A 13896-nucleotide genomic window follows, 5' to 3' on the forward strand; every position below is an offset into this window, starting at 1 on the left:
GAAGTCAGTCCGGGGGTTGGAAACATCCTCCCTCTGGCTCTCAGTCGACTCCCCCCCCACCACTCAGGGGGAAGGCTCTTGTTTTATGTCTAAAACTGAAATCACTGTGTTTGTTCTCAGAAACTAAATAACGATCTACATGTACCTGACAGAGCGCTGAAGTAAACTCCCCCCTCCTCCTGGTGTTCCTCCTCTTCCTCCTCCTCCTCCTCCTCCTCATCATCCTCATGCGACGTCGAACCCCCCACGTCCCCGGTGTGGTCCCACTCCAGAGGGAGGGAGTCCACGCTCACCGGCGTCTCGCGGCCCGAACGCTCCAGCCCGGAGCTCAGGAGGTGGGTGGGCGTGGCCGGGAGGCTCCCGAGGCCGCGTCCCAGCCACGGCCGACCAATCAGCTCCAAGCTGGACTCCAGGTAGAAGGTGCTGCCAGAGAGTTCAGGCTCTTCTTTGATTATCTAGAGCAGAGACACATAACACGTATTCGGCCGGGGGTGAACTCTCAGACTCTTACATGAGGTCACCAAACGTTTTTAATCTGGGCACCTCGGATTGGAAGATTTCATTTTTCTAGTGTGAAGGAAAAGTCATAAATTTGGAGGGAAGAGTGTCTTGCCCAAGGGCACTATGTCATGCAGACTGGAGGAGGATTGAACCAGTGACCTTCTGGTTAGTGGACGTCCTGCTCTACCTTCTGAGCAACAGCAAACTACTTTGAGAATCTGTTTTTTGACCATGGAACGATGTGTAATTCTGTGAGTTTCTGATGAAAACCTGATTTTTAAAGGGATAATTTCAGATTACAATGTGACATTAAGTTTGTATGAAGGTCACATCAGCATTAGGATTGAGTGAAAGTTGAAATGGGACGGTGCATTATCCCAAACATCTGTTGGTCCCGGGAAATTCTGCAAAAGCAAGCTCAGAAATCGACATGAGCTCGTGATGTGTGGACTTCAAAAGAAGAAAAAAGCAACAGGGAGCTTTTTCTGATTTCAAAATCTGCGTGAATTAACGTTCCGTGACGTGGACGTGCGTGCCAGTGCTCCAGCTCACCGGCGGCTGGCTGAGGCGCTGGTGGAAGCGGACCAGTCTGCTGAAAACCTCCTGGCAGTACGTGTGCAGCTCCTCCAGCTCGTCCTCGATCAGCGCCGCGTCCTGTGGCGTGCTCTTCTGGATCAGGCCCTCTCCAAACACGATCAGCCCGTCGATGCGCTCCGTGTTCAGGGTGATCTCCTTCTGGAAACTCTGGTTGTGGGAGCACAGAGAACCAGAGGCAGGAACATGAGGAGAGGGTTTCACCAACACTAAGCACAGACCTTAAGTAGCATCTGGAACAGCATCCAGCAAATGAGCTGGAAGAGAATCTGGCTGAAAAATGACCCACGGTTTAAAACAGGCTTTGTGCTCACATCTTTAATCTATTAGAAAAACTGCAGGAGGAGAAAGTCTCCTCCAAAATGTAGTCATGCTTATGAAGAGACCAGTTTGTCCAGGAAACGAGGCGATGGGGAGATTTTCATGCACAGTGAGCGTGACTCGTGTCCAAACAGGCGTCCTCACATTGAGCTGCTGAATCTTGTGATGGACGTCGCTCTCTGAGAAGTGTTCCACGTTGGTGAGCTGCAGGTCGAGCTCGGTCAGCCACACCAGCATGCTCTCCCTGGTGCCCTCGAAGTCCTCCCTCTGGCTGGTGAAGTGCTGAGAGAGAGAGAGGAGGGACACATCTATGTTTAATTCATGTGTATTGAGAGTGGAGGACGTGAGCGTCTCTTTAGTCTCTGGGGACAAAGACTAGATGAAGCTGGTGTCGAGGACGATGCAGGTGAAGGAAAGTAAAAATCTAAATTCAATCCTCCAAGTCACCGACAACAACTGAGATTTATCTTTAGAATAGAACTTTTGCAACAATACAAATATTATAAATATTGAATTATGTGTTTTATGTGTTAATAAATCACCACTTGGCGTTTTATCACATTACCGATGACACGATTAATAATAAAAATAGTTCTCCGGTATCTCACAGGATAATTTTACACCTAAACAATGTTAAAATTGAAAACTAAAATACCTTTATGCTGTAAATGTATATGTGAAAACTGGATGCGTCACTAATTCACAACCTGATGGTGTTTTTTCCTACACAAGTGCAGGTGTAGAGGAGAGATAGTCAACAGGAAGTGAGCGGTGATGACTCACTCTCCTCTAACCAATCACATTATCCATCTCGTGCATTTCAAACCGCCTGGTCTCTACCTTGAGCCTGCGCAGGACGCCGGCCACTCGGCGGTACAGCGTGTCCCAGCGCCGGTTGCCCTCGTGGACCATGACCTTGAGCTGGCTGGCCCGGTCGGTGCGGTTCTCCCGGGCCAGACGCCGGTACTGGTTGTTGACGATTTCCAGTTGAGTGAGTCGCTCGTGAACCTGCCTCTGGAAACCCTACAACAAACCGGGGGGGGAACCAGGAACTCTTTGTTACCACAGGTTCATTATGTCAAATAGTTCTGAAATCAATACTCAATTGATCAAAGAAAATATTGCGGAATAAGTTAACTATAACTATAAATACTTAATTTAAATAATTTTTGGGGCAAAAAAGGTTAAAAACTATAATTTACAGCTTACCAAGAAATGTATTTGCTTGTTTTCAATAGAAATTGCATCTAGATCTTCAAGATTGGTTAAAATAAACCATTTTAATATTTCAAACTGGGCTCTGTTATCAGATATTTACATACTATATGAATACATAATAATCAGGAGATTATTCCATATAAAAAAACTGACTAGTCAGAGTGAAGCTGTGTCATGAAATTAACACAAACCCCTTCAATCCGTCAAGTTCAAAAGTCCTGAATTAAGTCACATATAAAGAGAATGTGTCACTTTTAGAAACAAGCAAATGACCAAAGCGTCGGGAGACTTCTCCTTTCTGCTGATCTCCCAACTGACCTCGAACTTCTTGAGCTCCTCTTTGGCGACGGTGTAGAGGACGCCTGCCGAGTTGGGGCTGGCGGCCGTGCGCTCGGCCATCTTCAGCCAGTCCTCAAAGCGAGAGTAGTCGTCGAGGAACTTGCACCAAAGCCTCCAGGTCTCCTCGATCCTGCAGGGACACATGGAACCGGATGAAGTAACTCTGCAGCATCCAGATATTCTCAGAAGCAGTAAATTCATTTCTCGTCTTGTTTTGAACATTCAAACTTTACCTTGATATAAATAAAACAGTCTGTCCAACACATGTAAAATAATCATGTCCATACATCATATCAGCAAAAGAAGAAGACAAAGATCCCAGGAGAAGAGTAATTCCCTCCTCAAACAGACTTCAGGGTGTTCCTACCTGAGCCTCCTGTCCAGGGCCATGGCACAGATGGTCCTCCAGCGCTGGTCCAGGCTGCGGCTGGTCTCCTGCAGGGAGTCGCCCTCCGCCTCGGTGGCTCCGGCGGCGTCTTCGTCCCGCAGCAGCACATCGCACAGGCTGAGCACCGACGCTACGCCCTCCGTGTGCTGCTCGATGTCCCGCTGCAGCTCCTGGACACACACAGGGACAGACATGGTGCCACAGACGTCATGTGTTAAACAGGCAGAGCACAGGCGGAGGACGGTGGAGTGTGTCCCTGCCGGAGACCTCCACTCCCAAAGTTAAACAAAGGGGGGGACGTGAATTATTAATCACAAACTGGGACAATGAGTGAGAGGGAGTGAGGGACAACCAGGATGCAAACAGTGGGAACACGAAGAACAAGTGAGAATACAGATAAAAGAAATGTGGCAGAAGAAGAACTAGTCAAATTAAAAATGCAGAAATAAAGGTAAAGAAAGAAGGGAACGTAAACATGGCCAGTGACAGCAGTGGACTGGTGTTTGTCCCTCTACCTGCTGCTCGGCCAGCCTCCTCTGGATCTCCTGATGCTGACAGACGCTGTACGTGATTGGTCGGGAGAGTTCGGCCTCGATCCTCGTCAGCCAGGAGCGCAGGTTGCTCATGTTCTTGTCCAGCTGCTGCACCGTCACCAGCGTCTCCCTCAGCTTCTTCACCCTGAGACACACACACGCCCACACATGGAGACACTGATGTAGGAACTCTACGTGATACTAAATGACTTACTGATCCATATTGGAGTTAATCATCAGGAGTGTGAGAAGCATCGCTGCATATTCATCCAGATCCAACCTGTTTTTAATGAACGCATATTGGTCTTAAAAGAAATGTTGAGTGTCTTTTTCTGCTTTTCATCATTTGCCTTTAACTGACTTGAGCACTTAGTGAGAAAGAAAGAAAGCAAGAGAGAGAGAACGAAGATGGAGAAAAGGTATAAATGAAAGGAAAGAGAGAAAGAAAGAAAAAGAGTGAACCAGAGAGAGAAGAAGACAGACAAATGAATAAAAGGGAGATAAAGAAAGAAAGAAAGAGAGAATGAAGATTGAGAAAAGGTATGAATGAAAGGAAAGAGAGAAGAAGGAAGGAAAAGCAGAGAGAAAGAAAGAAAAAGAGTGAACCAGAGAGAGAAGAAGATAGAAAATTTAACAAAAGGGAGATAAAGAAAGAAAGAAAGAGAGAATGAAGATTGAGAAAAGGTATGAATGAAAGGAAAGAGAGAAGGAGGAAGGAAAGAAAGAGAGAAAGAAAGAAAAAGAGTGAACCAGAGTGTGAAGAAGACAGAAAAATGAAAAAAAGGGAGATAAAGAAAGAAAGAAAGAGAGAATGAAGATTGAGAAAAGGTATCAATGAAAGGAAAGAGAGAATGAGGAAGGAAAGAAAGAGAGAAAGAAAGAAAAAGAGTGAACCAGAGAGAGAAGAAGACAGAAAAATGAAAAAAAGGGAGATAAAGAAAGAAAGAAAGAGAGAATGAAGATTGAGAAAAGGTATCAATGAAAGGAAAGAGAGAAGGAGGAAGGAAAGAAAGAGAGAAAGAAAGAAAGAAAGAAAAAGAGTGAACCAGAGAGAGAAGAAGACAGAAAAATGAAAAAAAGGGAGATTAAGAAAGAAAGAAGATGGAGAAAAGGTATAAATGAAAGGAAAGAGAGGAAGAAGGAAGGAAAGAAAGAGAGGAATAAGAAGGGCGAGACTCTATTTATCTATATCTATAATCTATTTAAAAAAACAAAAAGAAAACAAAGATGTAAAGATTAAAGAACGAGACAGAAACTAAAAACCTTTCTCTTTTCACGAACCTGCTTCTCTCTCAGGTATCTTACAACTAGCACTTCTAAAGTCCCCATGGAAACTGACCTCCTTGTGAGCACACACACACAGACACACACACACACACACACACACAGACACACACACACACAAACGCACACACTGGAGTCATAGCAACCCCTGGGACATTGAAAGCCCTCTTCAGAGGCTCAAAGGCTCTGAAGCGTGCCCCGTTTGGGAGTTTGAGTTAATTTCTCTTCCTCTGCTGTCGAGGTCCAGCCGAGCCGATCGCCCGCCAGAATAAAAACACTGTGAAACCGGCTGTGAGTGTCAGGGGCAGGAGGGAGAGAGCGTCCTCACAGACACTGATAAGAGGGTGTGTGTGCACGAGTGAGGAGCCTTTAAGATCTGATCCTGTGGGATCAGGTTCAGACCTTTAACTGTCGAATGCTACATTTCATAGTTTCATAGTGTGTTAATAGGAATTATAAAACCAATAGAAGTATTGGACAAATACTATTTAAACCGGATGATGGTGATACAGTAAAAGTCAGGGATAAGCTAAATAACTAGGATTCATCCAGTCGAGAGCACGAATGTCTGCACAACATTTGCACATTTGGATTTCTTATGCAAGAGGATATTTTTCATATTCAAATTTGACTATTTAGTGTAGATTCAGTTATATACAGTATACGGCTTTCTATCTCAAGACTTAAACAATCATTGTACGGAGAAGAAATTATGAAAAACTGAAAACAAAAGAAAGAAAGTTGTGTAACTGTTGGTAGTTTGACAAAAACTCTGTTGTTGCAATTCTACTGAGACAATCCGGATGATTGTAATCCCACAGCAGTCATATATAATAATACACAATGTAGCCAGTGGAGGTCTGTGTGTAGTTCAAGTGTCCTCGTGTTTTACAGCCGTGTAATTAAGATATAACACAGTCACTGTAAATTCTGTCCACCGTCCTCCTCGGCCACATTCTCTCCTCCTCCCTCTCTCTCTCCCTCTCCACCTCTGACAGCCGAACAAAGGCCGGCAGCTTCACGTGGAGCTCGAACAAAGAGACAAAACCACGTCAGGGGTCCGGACCCGAGGAAAGAGGAGGTAGAGAGAGAGAGAGAGAGAGAGAGAGAGTGGAGCCGAAAAGAGAGGGAGGATAAGTGAGGATATACGGATGGACGACAATGCTAAAGTGCAGCTGCCGGCGGGGGGGCTCCGAGTTACTCACGCAATGAGCTTCAACACTTACTCTCGTCACTGTGATGACGCAGTTACAGTATTTTGGGCTGCGAACATTATACAATACATATTTTTGTGATGTTACTGGAGCTTTCTACTGTAGAGGATTCAATCTATAATACTAATTCAATGGCGTTTAAAGGGATGCTAGTTTATTAGGTTTTTACATCAGGGAGATTTAATATCAACTGTGTTGTAAAAGCCCCAGAGACGGATCCAGCTGTGACTGTGACTGTTGAACTTGAACACTAAGGTTTATGTTTTCCAGGCTCATGAGTAATCGCAGATCAGATCTCCATCATGAATTCTGATCCATATTTATCCTGCCTGGGTTCAAGGCCCCTGAATCCTGCACACGGACCCCACGTTGAGAACTAGTGATTAATGCATGCCAACAGATCCCTCCCCTCCCTCACCAGCCCGCCCGCCCACCCCTCGCTCACATCGTCCTACTCTGACAGACTGGGAGAAGGGGGGGGGGGGGGGGGGGTTTGGTCGGTGCGGACATGGGGACATATGGTGCCTGTCTGAGACCTAAGCACATCCCAGTTATATTTAATGCTGGTGGGGACCGACCGGGTGTGGAAGGTTCAGAGCAAGGTCTGCGTCTCCTGCTTGTCCACAGGACTGTCCATCTGTCGGGGGGGGGGGGGGGGGGGGGTAACTGTTGATCATCACGGGGGTTTAACCTCTACGGTCTGTACATTAGAGGCCATGTTGTCCTGACAGCTGCAGGGATACACGACAGCAGGTGGATGGTTTCAGAGCTGCTGTTTAATTACAGGCCATCGGTCCGGATGCTTTTTAATGCTGAGCGGCTTCACTGTGAAACGTGCTAATGGGGAAGGATTGTAATTTGCTTTGCACGCCTGAATTTTTACTTTCCTTTTAACCTATTTGTCTCTGAAAAAGTCCTTAACTAAAGTGCTTAATGAAAACAAACACACACACACTGGTACAAGCTGCCGGGACACGAGATGCCTCCGGTCGCCCTCACCTGGCCTCGATGTGGTGGAAGAGGTTGTGCCAGCGCTGGCTGACCTCCTGCAGGGAGCCGTGGACCTGGCTCTGCTTGGCCTCGTCGCTGGCTAACAGCAGCTGCTCCCCCAGCTGCTTCAGGTGGCTCTTGTTCTCACTGAACAGGTTGATCTCCTCCATGCAGTCCTGGGGAACACAGGAATAACTCAAATAATCCAACAGAACTTAAAAGTTCGGGTTCATGTATGTATTTGTGTTTGCTATTGTATAACGTGCAAACTTCAAATCCATCGCATGGAGCTTTAAAGAAGTAATCTGCATGTTTCATCATCATTTTGGCCCAAAAGATGATAAAGAAGTAGTTTATTTTTAGTCTTGGTCTCATCTGTTTCATCTTAAAATGGTTGGATTCCATTTTGACATTTTCTACTTCAGAATCCATCATGTTCAACCGTCAAACATTTGATTTTATGCCCTGCAACAGTCTGTTCTCACCCAGGAGTTCCACATTCAGCTCAATGAGGAGATCAGGTCTGAAGTTTGGGTTCTAGGGATCCTTGTTTGTATTTCTGTTTTACACTGAAAGGGTTAAGTCAATCATTTAGTCCCTGTATAATGTGTGTGCATGAAGCATTACATTGATAAACTGCATGTTTTATCATCAACTCTAGGATTAATCTACTCCATCATGTGCTAATCTAACTCTCTCATCTCCTCTGGGAGCACAAACCACTGATTTCTACAATGTTCAACCCTGATTGTAGTCTTGTTTACGAGATGAGTGTGGACACGGGGACACAGGAAGGTACAAAAGACCCTCAGTCAAGGAGAGGACGACCTCAGAGTGTGAACAAAGAGGACACAGCCATTCCATTCCAGGCCACCAGCTGTCATGTACAGCATAATGCATGTTGCTCATGTATGGATTTTAATCACTCCTTCACAAGTGCTATCCTCTAAATCAGGGGTGGATGGTAGAGAACAGCTCTGGAGGATACCAGTGATATTAGAGCTGTAATATCAAATATAATTTAGCTGTAGTATTTGAAAGATCTTAATAAAAAGAAAAATCATCTTTTCATAGGACCATTTTGTTTGTTTGTTCTGTTCTAAAAAAGCCTGATTAGTAAATACAAATGATTTTTTATGTTTTGTAGATCTGGTACCTTCTTCAGCTTCTCCACCATCTCCTCGATGCTCAGGTCGCTGTTGTGGCAGACCTTGTTCTCCATCTGGGTCAGCCAGTCGCAGAACTCCTTGTTCTTGTCGTTGAAGATGGTCCAGGCGTTCAGGCGGTCGGCGATCTCCTGCTTGTGCATCGAAACCTGGAGAAATCGAGAAGGAAAAACTGGAGTTAAGACAAAAAACGATTATTCTGGGTTTATTTATAAGATTCTGAGGTGATAAAGTGATGGTTATGTGTAAATTAACTTCTGTGAACCTGTAAAATAGTTATTACAAGAGAAATTGAAGATTCTTCATGATGGTGTGGCCTAGGGGGGTAGAGTGGTCGTTCTCCAACAAGAAGGTTGCCGGTTTAAACCCCACTCTTCCCCATCTGCATGCCGAAGTGTCCTTGGCAAGATACTGAACACCTAAATGGCCCCTCATAATTGTTGAGTGTACTAATTGTAAGTCGCTTTGGACAAAAGCGTCATCTAAATGACATAATAATAATAATATAAATTGTCAGAATAATTCTCAGCACTCAAAGTTCTTACACTGTGACTGATACTAAGTTTACAAGTGTGAATTCTGACCCTGTTTTCAGACCTGACTCTAATCCAATCAGAGAGCAGGTGGGACCGTAAATTTAAAATAAATTATTTAATATGTATTTTCTACAGCATCGTCCAAAATAATAAAACCAACCAAGTCATAGAAGAGACTTAATTCTTATGCTTAATTTTATAAAATCTAAATAAAGGTAAATTATGATGCTGTACAACTGGAAGCTGAGTTTGTCCATCACGTCTGGTTTTCCACTCACGGCCGCGTCATGCAACTTACAAACAATGGTTCCAGTTCAAAGTCCACAACGACCACTGAACACAATTTATGGTGTTCAAACAAACCGTAAAAAGTGATGGGTCTTTACAACAGCTCAACAAATGTTTCTCAATTACAGCAGTCGGGGAACTTTCTCTGCCAGATTTACGACCGACGCGCTGGGAACAAGTCGGAGGTAAAAGGTCTTCAGTGTTTAACACGGGACAAAAGCTTCAGAGCGGTGGAGCCACAGACTTTGACGGATTCAGTCCGGTATGACAGAGGGTTGTTTGTTATGATACTCGCTGGTTTGTGTTCAGGAAACACTGTGACCCAAATCTGACACAACAAAGCATGTTGTAGACTGGGTGCATGGCTGCATATGATAAACGAGAAGGTATTGAAACACACGTTATCACAGTGTAGAGATGAATCAAATGTGTGAAACCTGACTGGATACTCTGGGTTTTCTCTCACTGCACTGGAGCAGCAGGAGCATTTAATCTCCATCAGAATCCGTGATCATCTGAATTGAGGAACAATCCCCACGAGAGTCTGGATCTTTGATAACAAATGAACAAAGTCCATTTTCCTAATGACAGCTTAATGCGCTGAAAACACCCCATTAACCAGCCGGGGCGGGGGTGGGGGGGTGGGGCTATATTTTACTGTTCGGTGGCATTTATTTGATTTAAATGAGCCCGGCTGTTGGTTTGTAATGTACTGACACGACTGGGGCCTTTTTTCTGGAGAGTCCAGGGAGCATTGTGAGCGGCTGTCACCCCGTGAGGACTTTGTGCTCACTGGGAACAATGGAGCCCGTCCCCCTGAATCCCTTTAGACCGGCCAGGCCATCTGCTGGGACCCATTCCAGTGGCTTCCCCCCCACCTACAACCTGTTAGCAGTGAGCAGGACACTGCTGTGGGCTCGGACCAGTGCCTAAATATCTTATAAGTGATCAAACAGAAATTAGAGTTTCTTTCTTTTTCAGTGATTCAAAAAACTTTGTCTAAATGTTTGAAAGTTAAATTTCGTACCACTTTAATTTAATAAGAGCAATAAAAACATGTGGATAAGTTCAGTATTCGGTTTTTATAACCCAGAGTGACTGCAAGAAACCTCTTTAACTGGAAATCTAAACTTTTTAAAGGTTGTTTTAGAGCAAACTTATGAAGAATTGCCATAAAAAAACTATAAACATCAACAGTAAACCCAATGACTGGACATCCTGGCACAAACTCCTGCATCTGTGGATCCCAGTAGCTGCTGCCAAGTGAGAGGAAGGTGGAGGCGGCCAGGCGGAGCCGGGGACCCAATTAGCATCAAGTGCAAAATTATCCCACAGCCCCGATAACCGAAGAGAAAATGACCCGAGCTCGTCATAACCGCCGGACGCCCGAGAACAACGGAGCGTTTATGTTTAAGCCGATGGATTTAAATGTTAGGAATCTGAGCCTGTGTAGGAAGTGGAGCTGCTTATATACAGAATGAAGTGCCTGTAATGTTTCATGGGATTAATTAAGTTCACACTGAGGCTGAGTTTAAACTTAAAAAGCCACAAAGGGACTTTTTATAAATGGTTGAAATGAACAGCAACTGGCTTCATGTGTTTGTTTAATCAGAAGCAGTTGAAGAAAAAGTGATTTGAGCTGCAGGGAGGCGAGTTACTCTTGTTTTAACAAAAGAGGTTTTCCCTCCTTGAACCTGCACATGCTGGCTCTTTACTCAGACAATGAGCGTGTGTGTGTTTGTGTGTGTGTGTGTGTGTGTGTGTGTGTGTGTGAGTGTGGTGCACAGGCTTTGTGCGGCTGGTCACTGCCAAGAAAACCGCTGGTAGCAACTTTTTCCCTCCTTCTCTCCCTCCGTCTCCAAAACTCCACCTGCCCCACCCTCAATCTCTTCCCTTCTTGTTTCATCTCTCTCGCTCTCTCTCTCTCCATCACACACACACACACACACACACATATAAAACACATTGATATCTTTCATCTCTCACCTTCATACAAAGCTCTTCCCATTGACCGTGGAGTTGCTCCAGCTGCTGCTCCAGCAGAGTGGAGTCACCGGCCGTGATGTACTGGGACAGGTCTGTCTTCATGGTTCCCAGTTCTCTCAATCCACTGGTCAAACGCTGCAGAGAGAGCTCTGTCTCCTGCATAACACACAGACACACACAGACACACACACTTCAACAGCCGGTCACACAGCCATGTAGGAGCTGTGCGTCCACGCTTCTCCACCTTTTCCTCTCTACTCGCTCTGACCGTCCAGATTAAAGGGCTGTGGACGGGACGGGGGGAGGGTAAGAGGGGCAGAAAGGGGGAGGGGAGTGAAAGCATGGGGGTATTAAATAAGGGAAAGGGGGGCAAACTCAGAGCCACTCTGATGGGACGGGGGGGGGGGTAGCTGCTGATGGAGCTGAGGGGTGGGGAAACTTTGGCCAGTTTTCTAATGGCAAAAGTTGTGTTCTAATGTACAATTATTATAACTAAATGTACCTTAATGAGACAAAATCTATATTTCTCGATTGTACTCTTCTTGGATAAAAGAAAACTAGTCGGGTTTGAAAAGATTCTGAGCATGAAACACTGCATCAGCTCAGAGAATTCAGCTAAAAGCCCATAAGTCCTGAAATAAACCTTTTCCTAGAATAAAGACTGTGACCTCCGTGTCCTCAGCGGGACTATTTTAAAAGTGAGGATTTGAAGGAGCTCCGGTCGTTCTGTGCCGGCTGGTTTTTATTTTATCTTATTTCTCAGTAAGACATGAGGCTGGAGCGATGATTGGACATAAAGAAAGCAGAATACAACATGATATATAATCTTATTTCTATGTGTTTATCTATAAATGTAATGAAATCATACATATTACTCATTACCAGGTATTTACTAATACTAATAGTAATCACCTGAATGAGCTTCTCCTTCTCAGAGTCCTCTGGCAGCTGCTGCTCCATCCTGGTCTTCACCTCATCCAGCTCCGACATGATGCTGCTGATTCCGTCCTGACACTGAGACCACTTCTGAAAACACAACAAGAACACAACAAACTTGAAGAGCTCACAAACAATTGTTGTTTTGTCGTCTCAAACTCTTCACCCAACCGTCCATCGTGATATTTTCAGTTTTGTGTGAACTGTCCCTTTAGTGATCTCCTGTCTGTGTGATCTTTGACACCCACAGGGATTTTCTGTCCCCCGGGTGGATCCTGTTTAGACTAGAGGGGGTTAACACAACTTTCCCTGACCTCTACGTGCACAGAACACATTCTGAATGGTTCCAGTTCTGTAATGTATCAGCAGAGCGGTGATGGGACACGAGGAACCTGCTGAGTCTGGATGTGGATCATGGACGGATTTGAGCTGCTCTTTGATCCCTGCTGGCAGCAGCTCAGTGTCAGGGCACCACACCAGCTCCTGTGTGTTCTTATTGGTCAAATCCTGGATATGGGTCATTCAGAGCTTAATACGTCAGATTCTCTCTTTTTTTTATGGTCTGATTACACCGAATAAACCGTTTGACCATTTCGTGAGATGTCAAATCTAAATAAATACGAATTAAAAATAGATAAAAATGAAAACCGTTACCTGAGCAGTCGTATTGACCAGGAGTCGTTTCCTCTCCTGCAGGGAGTTGGTTCGTTTCCACGTCTCTTCAACGTCCTGGAGCTCTGACTCAAGTTGACTCCGACCCTCGGACTCAGAGGTCAGATTCTCACACAGACGCCTGCCGGCCTCCAGCGTCTGGTCGTACACGGTGGAGTGCCGATCCAGAGCCTCCTCGACACACTGTGGATGGAATTTGTGAGAAGAAACAAGACTTTGCTACTTCCTGCTGCTCGACCAATCACGAGTGAGTCTCAGCTGTGAATCATGAGTCTTTGACCTGTTTTAGTAGCATCTAATAAAGACTTAACGTCAAACATACCAGAAAAATACGCTCTTGAACTTACATCTCTGTGATAAGAACTAGAGCGTAGTATTCAACGTGTACTTTGACCTTTTGGCTCATGTCCCGTCCACTTATATAGAGGAGGGAGTGTTTATTTACCTTTTTGCATTTATTTACTTCCTTCACTTGAATTTTAGCTCTGAAAGTTATAGAAAAACTTTATTTTGTGCTAACCTGGCAATCGCCACAGCTCCGTAGTTGCTGCAGTGTAGAGAGAGCAGCGCCAGTGGGGGGCAGCAGAGGGTCCACGTCCTCCACCAGCTTGGACAGGAGTTTCAGTCCGAGGCGGTAGACGCTCCGAAGTCCGAGCTGCTCTCTCACCAAACACCGGCGTTGAGCGACCAGAGCGACGGCACTGAACCAGCTCTCCTTCAAACCGGTCGCCTGTGCCATGAGCTCAGATCTGCAAAACCAATAAGACGAGAGGTTCATGTGGAGAAAAACTCACGATGTCTCTGAACACGTAAAGAATTCAGGGTGAATCGGGGGAGAATTTGTCTTTTTGCGAAATGAAACTCGGCTTTATATACTTTCTTTTGCAAAAAACGAAAAAGAACATCGATGGGTCGAGGTAATAAAAAGAA

At 45.1% G+C, this 13896-nt stretch overlaps 1 protein-coding gene across 4 annotated transcripts in view; it reads right to left on the reverse strand.

The window, feature by feature from the left end:
- The window catches only part of LOC133973745 (nesprin-2), a 60209-nt gene that overhangs the window by 3815 nt on the left and 42498 nt on the right, over positions 1–13896 (reverse strand). For all 4 annotated transcript variants that reach the window (XM_062411775.1, XM_062411772.1, XM_062411774.1 and 1 more), the window contains 13 exons: positions 13487–13715; positions 12949–13149; positions 12271–12384; positions 11359–11514; positions 8539–8697; positions 7392–7558; positions 3877–4039; positions 3341–3531; positions 2953–3103; positions 2257–2439; positions 1561–1698; positions 1054–1245; positions 146–455 (listed from right to left, as the gene is read on the reverse strand). In XM_062411775.1, coding sequence (XP_062267759.1) covers positions 146–455; positions 1054–1245; positions 1561–1698; positions 2257–2439; positions 2953–3103; positions 3341–3531; positions 3877–4039; positions 7392–7558; positions 8539–8697; positions 11359–11514; positions 12271–12384; positions 12949–13149; positions 13487–13715 — 2354 coding nt within the window. The remainder of the gene's footprint in view (positions 1–145; positions 456–1053; positions 1246–1560; positions 1699–2256; positions 2440–2952; positions 3104–3340; positions 3532–3876; positions 4040–7391; positions 7559–8538; positions 8698–11358; positions 11515–12270; positions 12385–12948; positions 13150–13486; positions 13716–13896) is intronic.

The sequence above is a fragment of the Platichthys flesus genome, chromosome 18, assembly GCF_949316205.1.
Source record: "Platichthys flesus chromosome 18, fPlaFle2.1, whole genome shotgun sequence".
NCBI classification, from domain to species: domain Eukaryota; kingdom Metazoa; phylum Chordata; class Actinopteri; order Pleuronectiformes; family Pleuronectidae; genus Platichthys; species Platichthys flesus.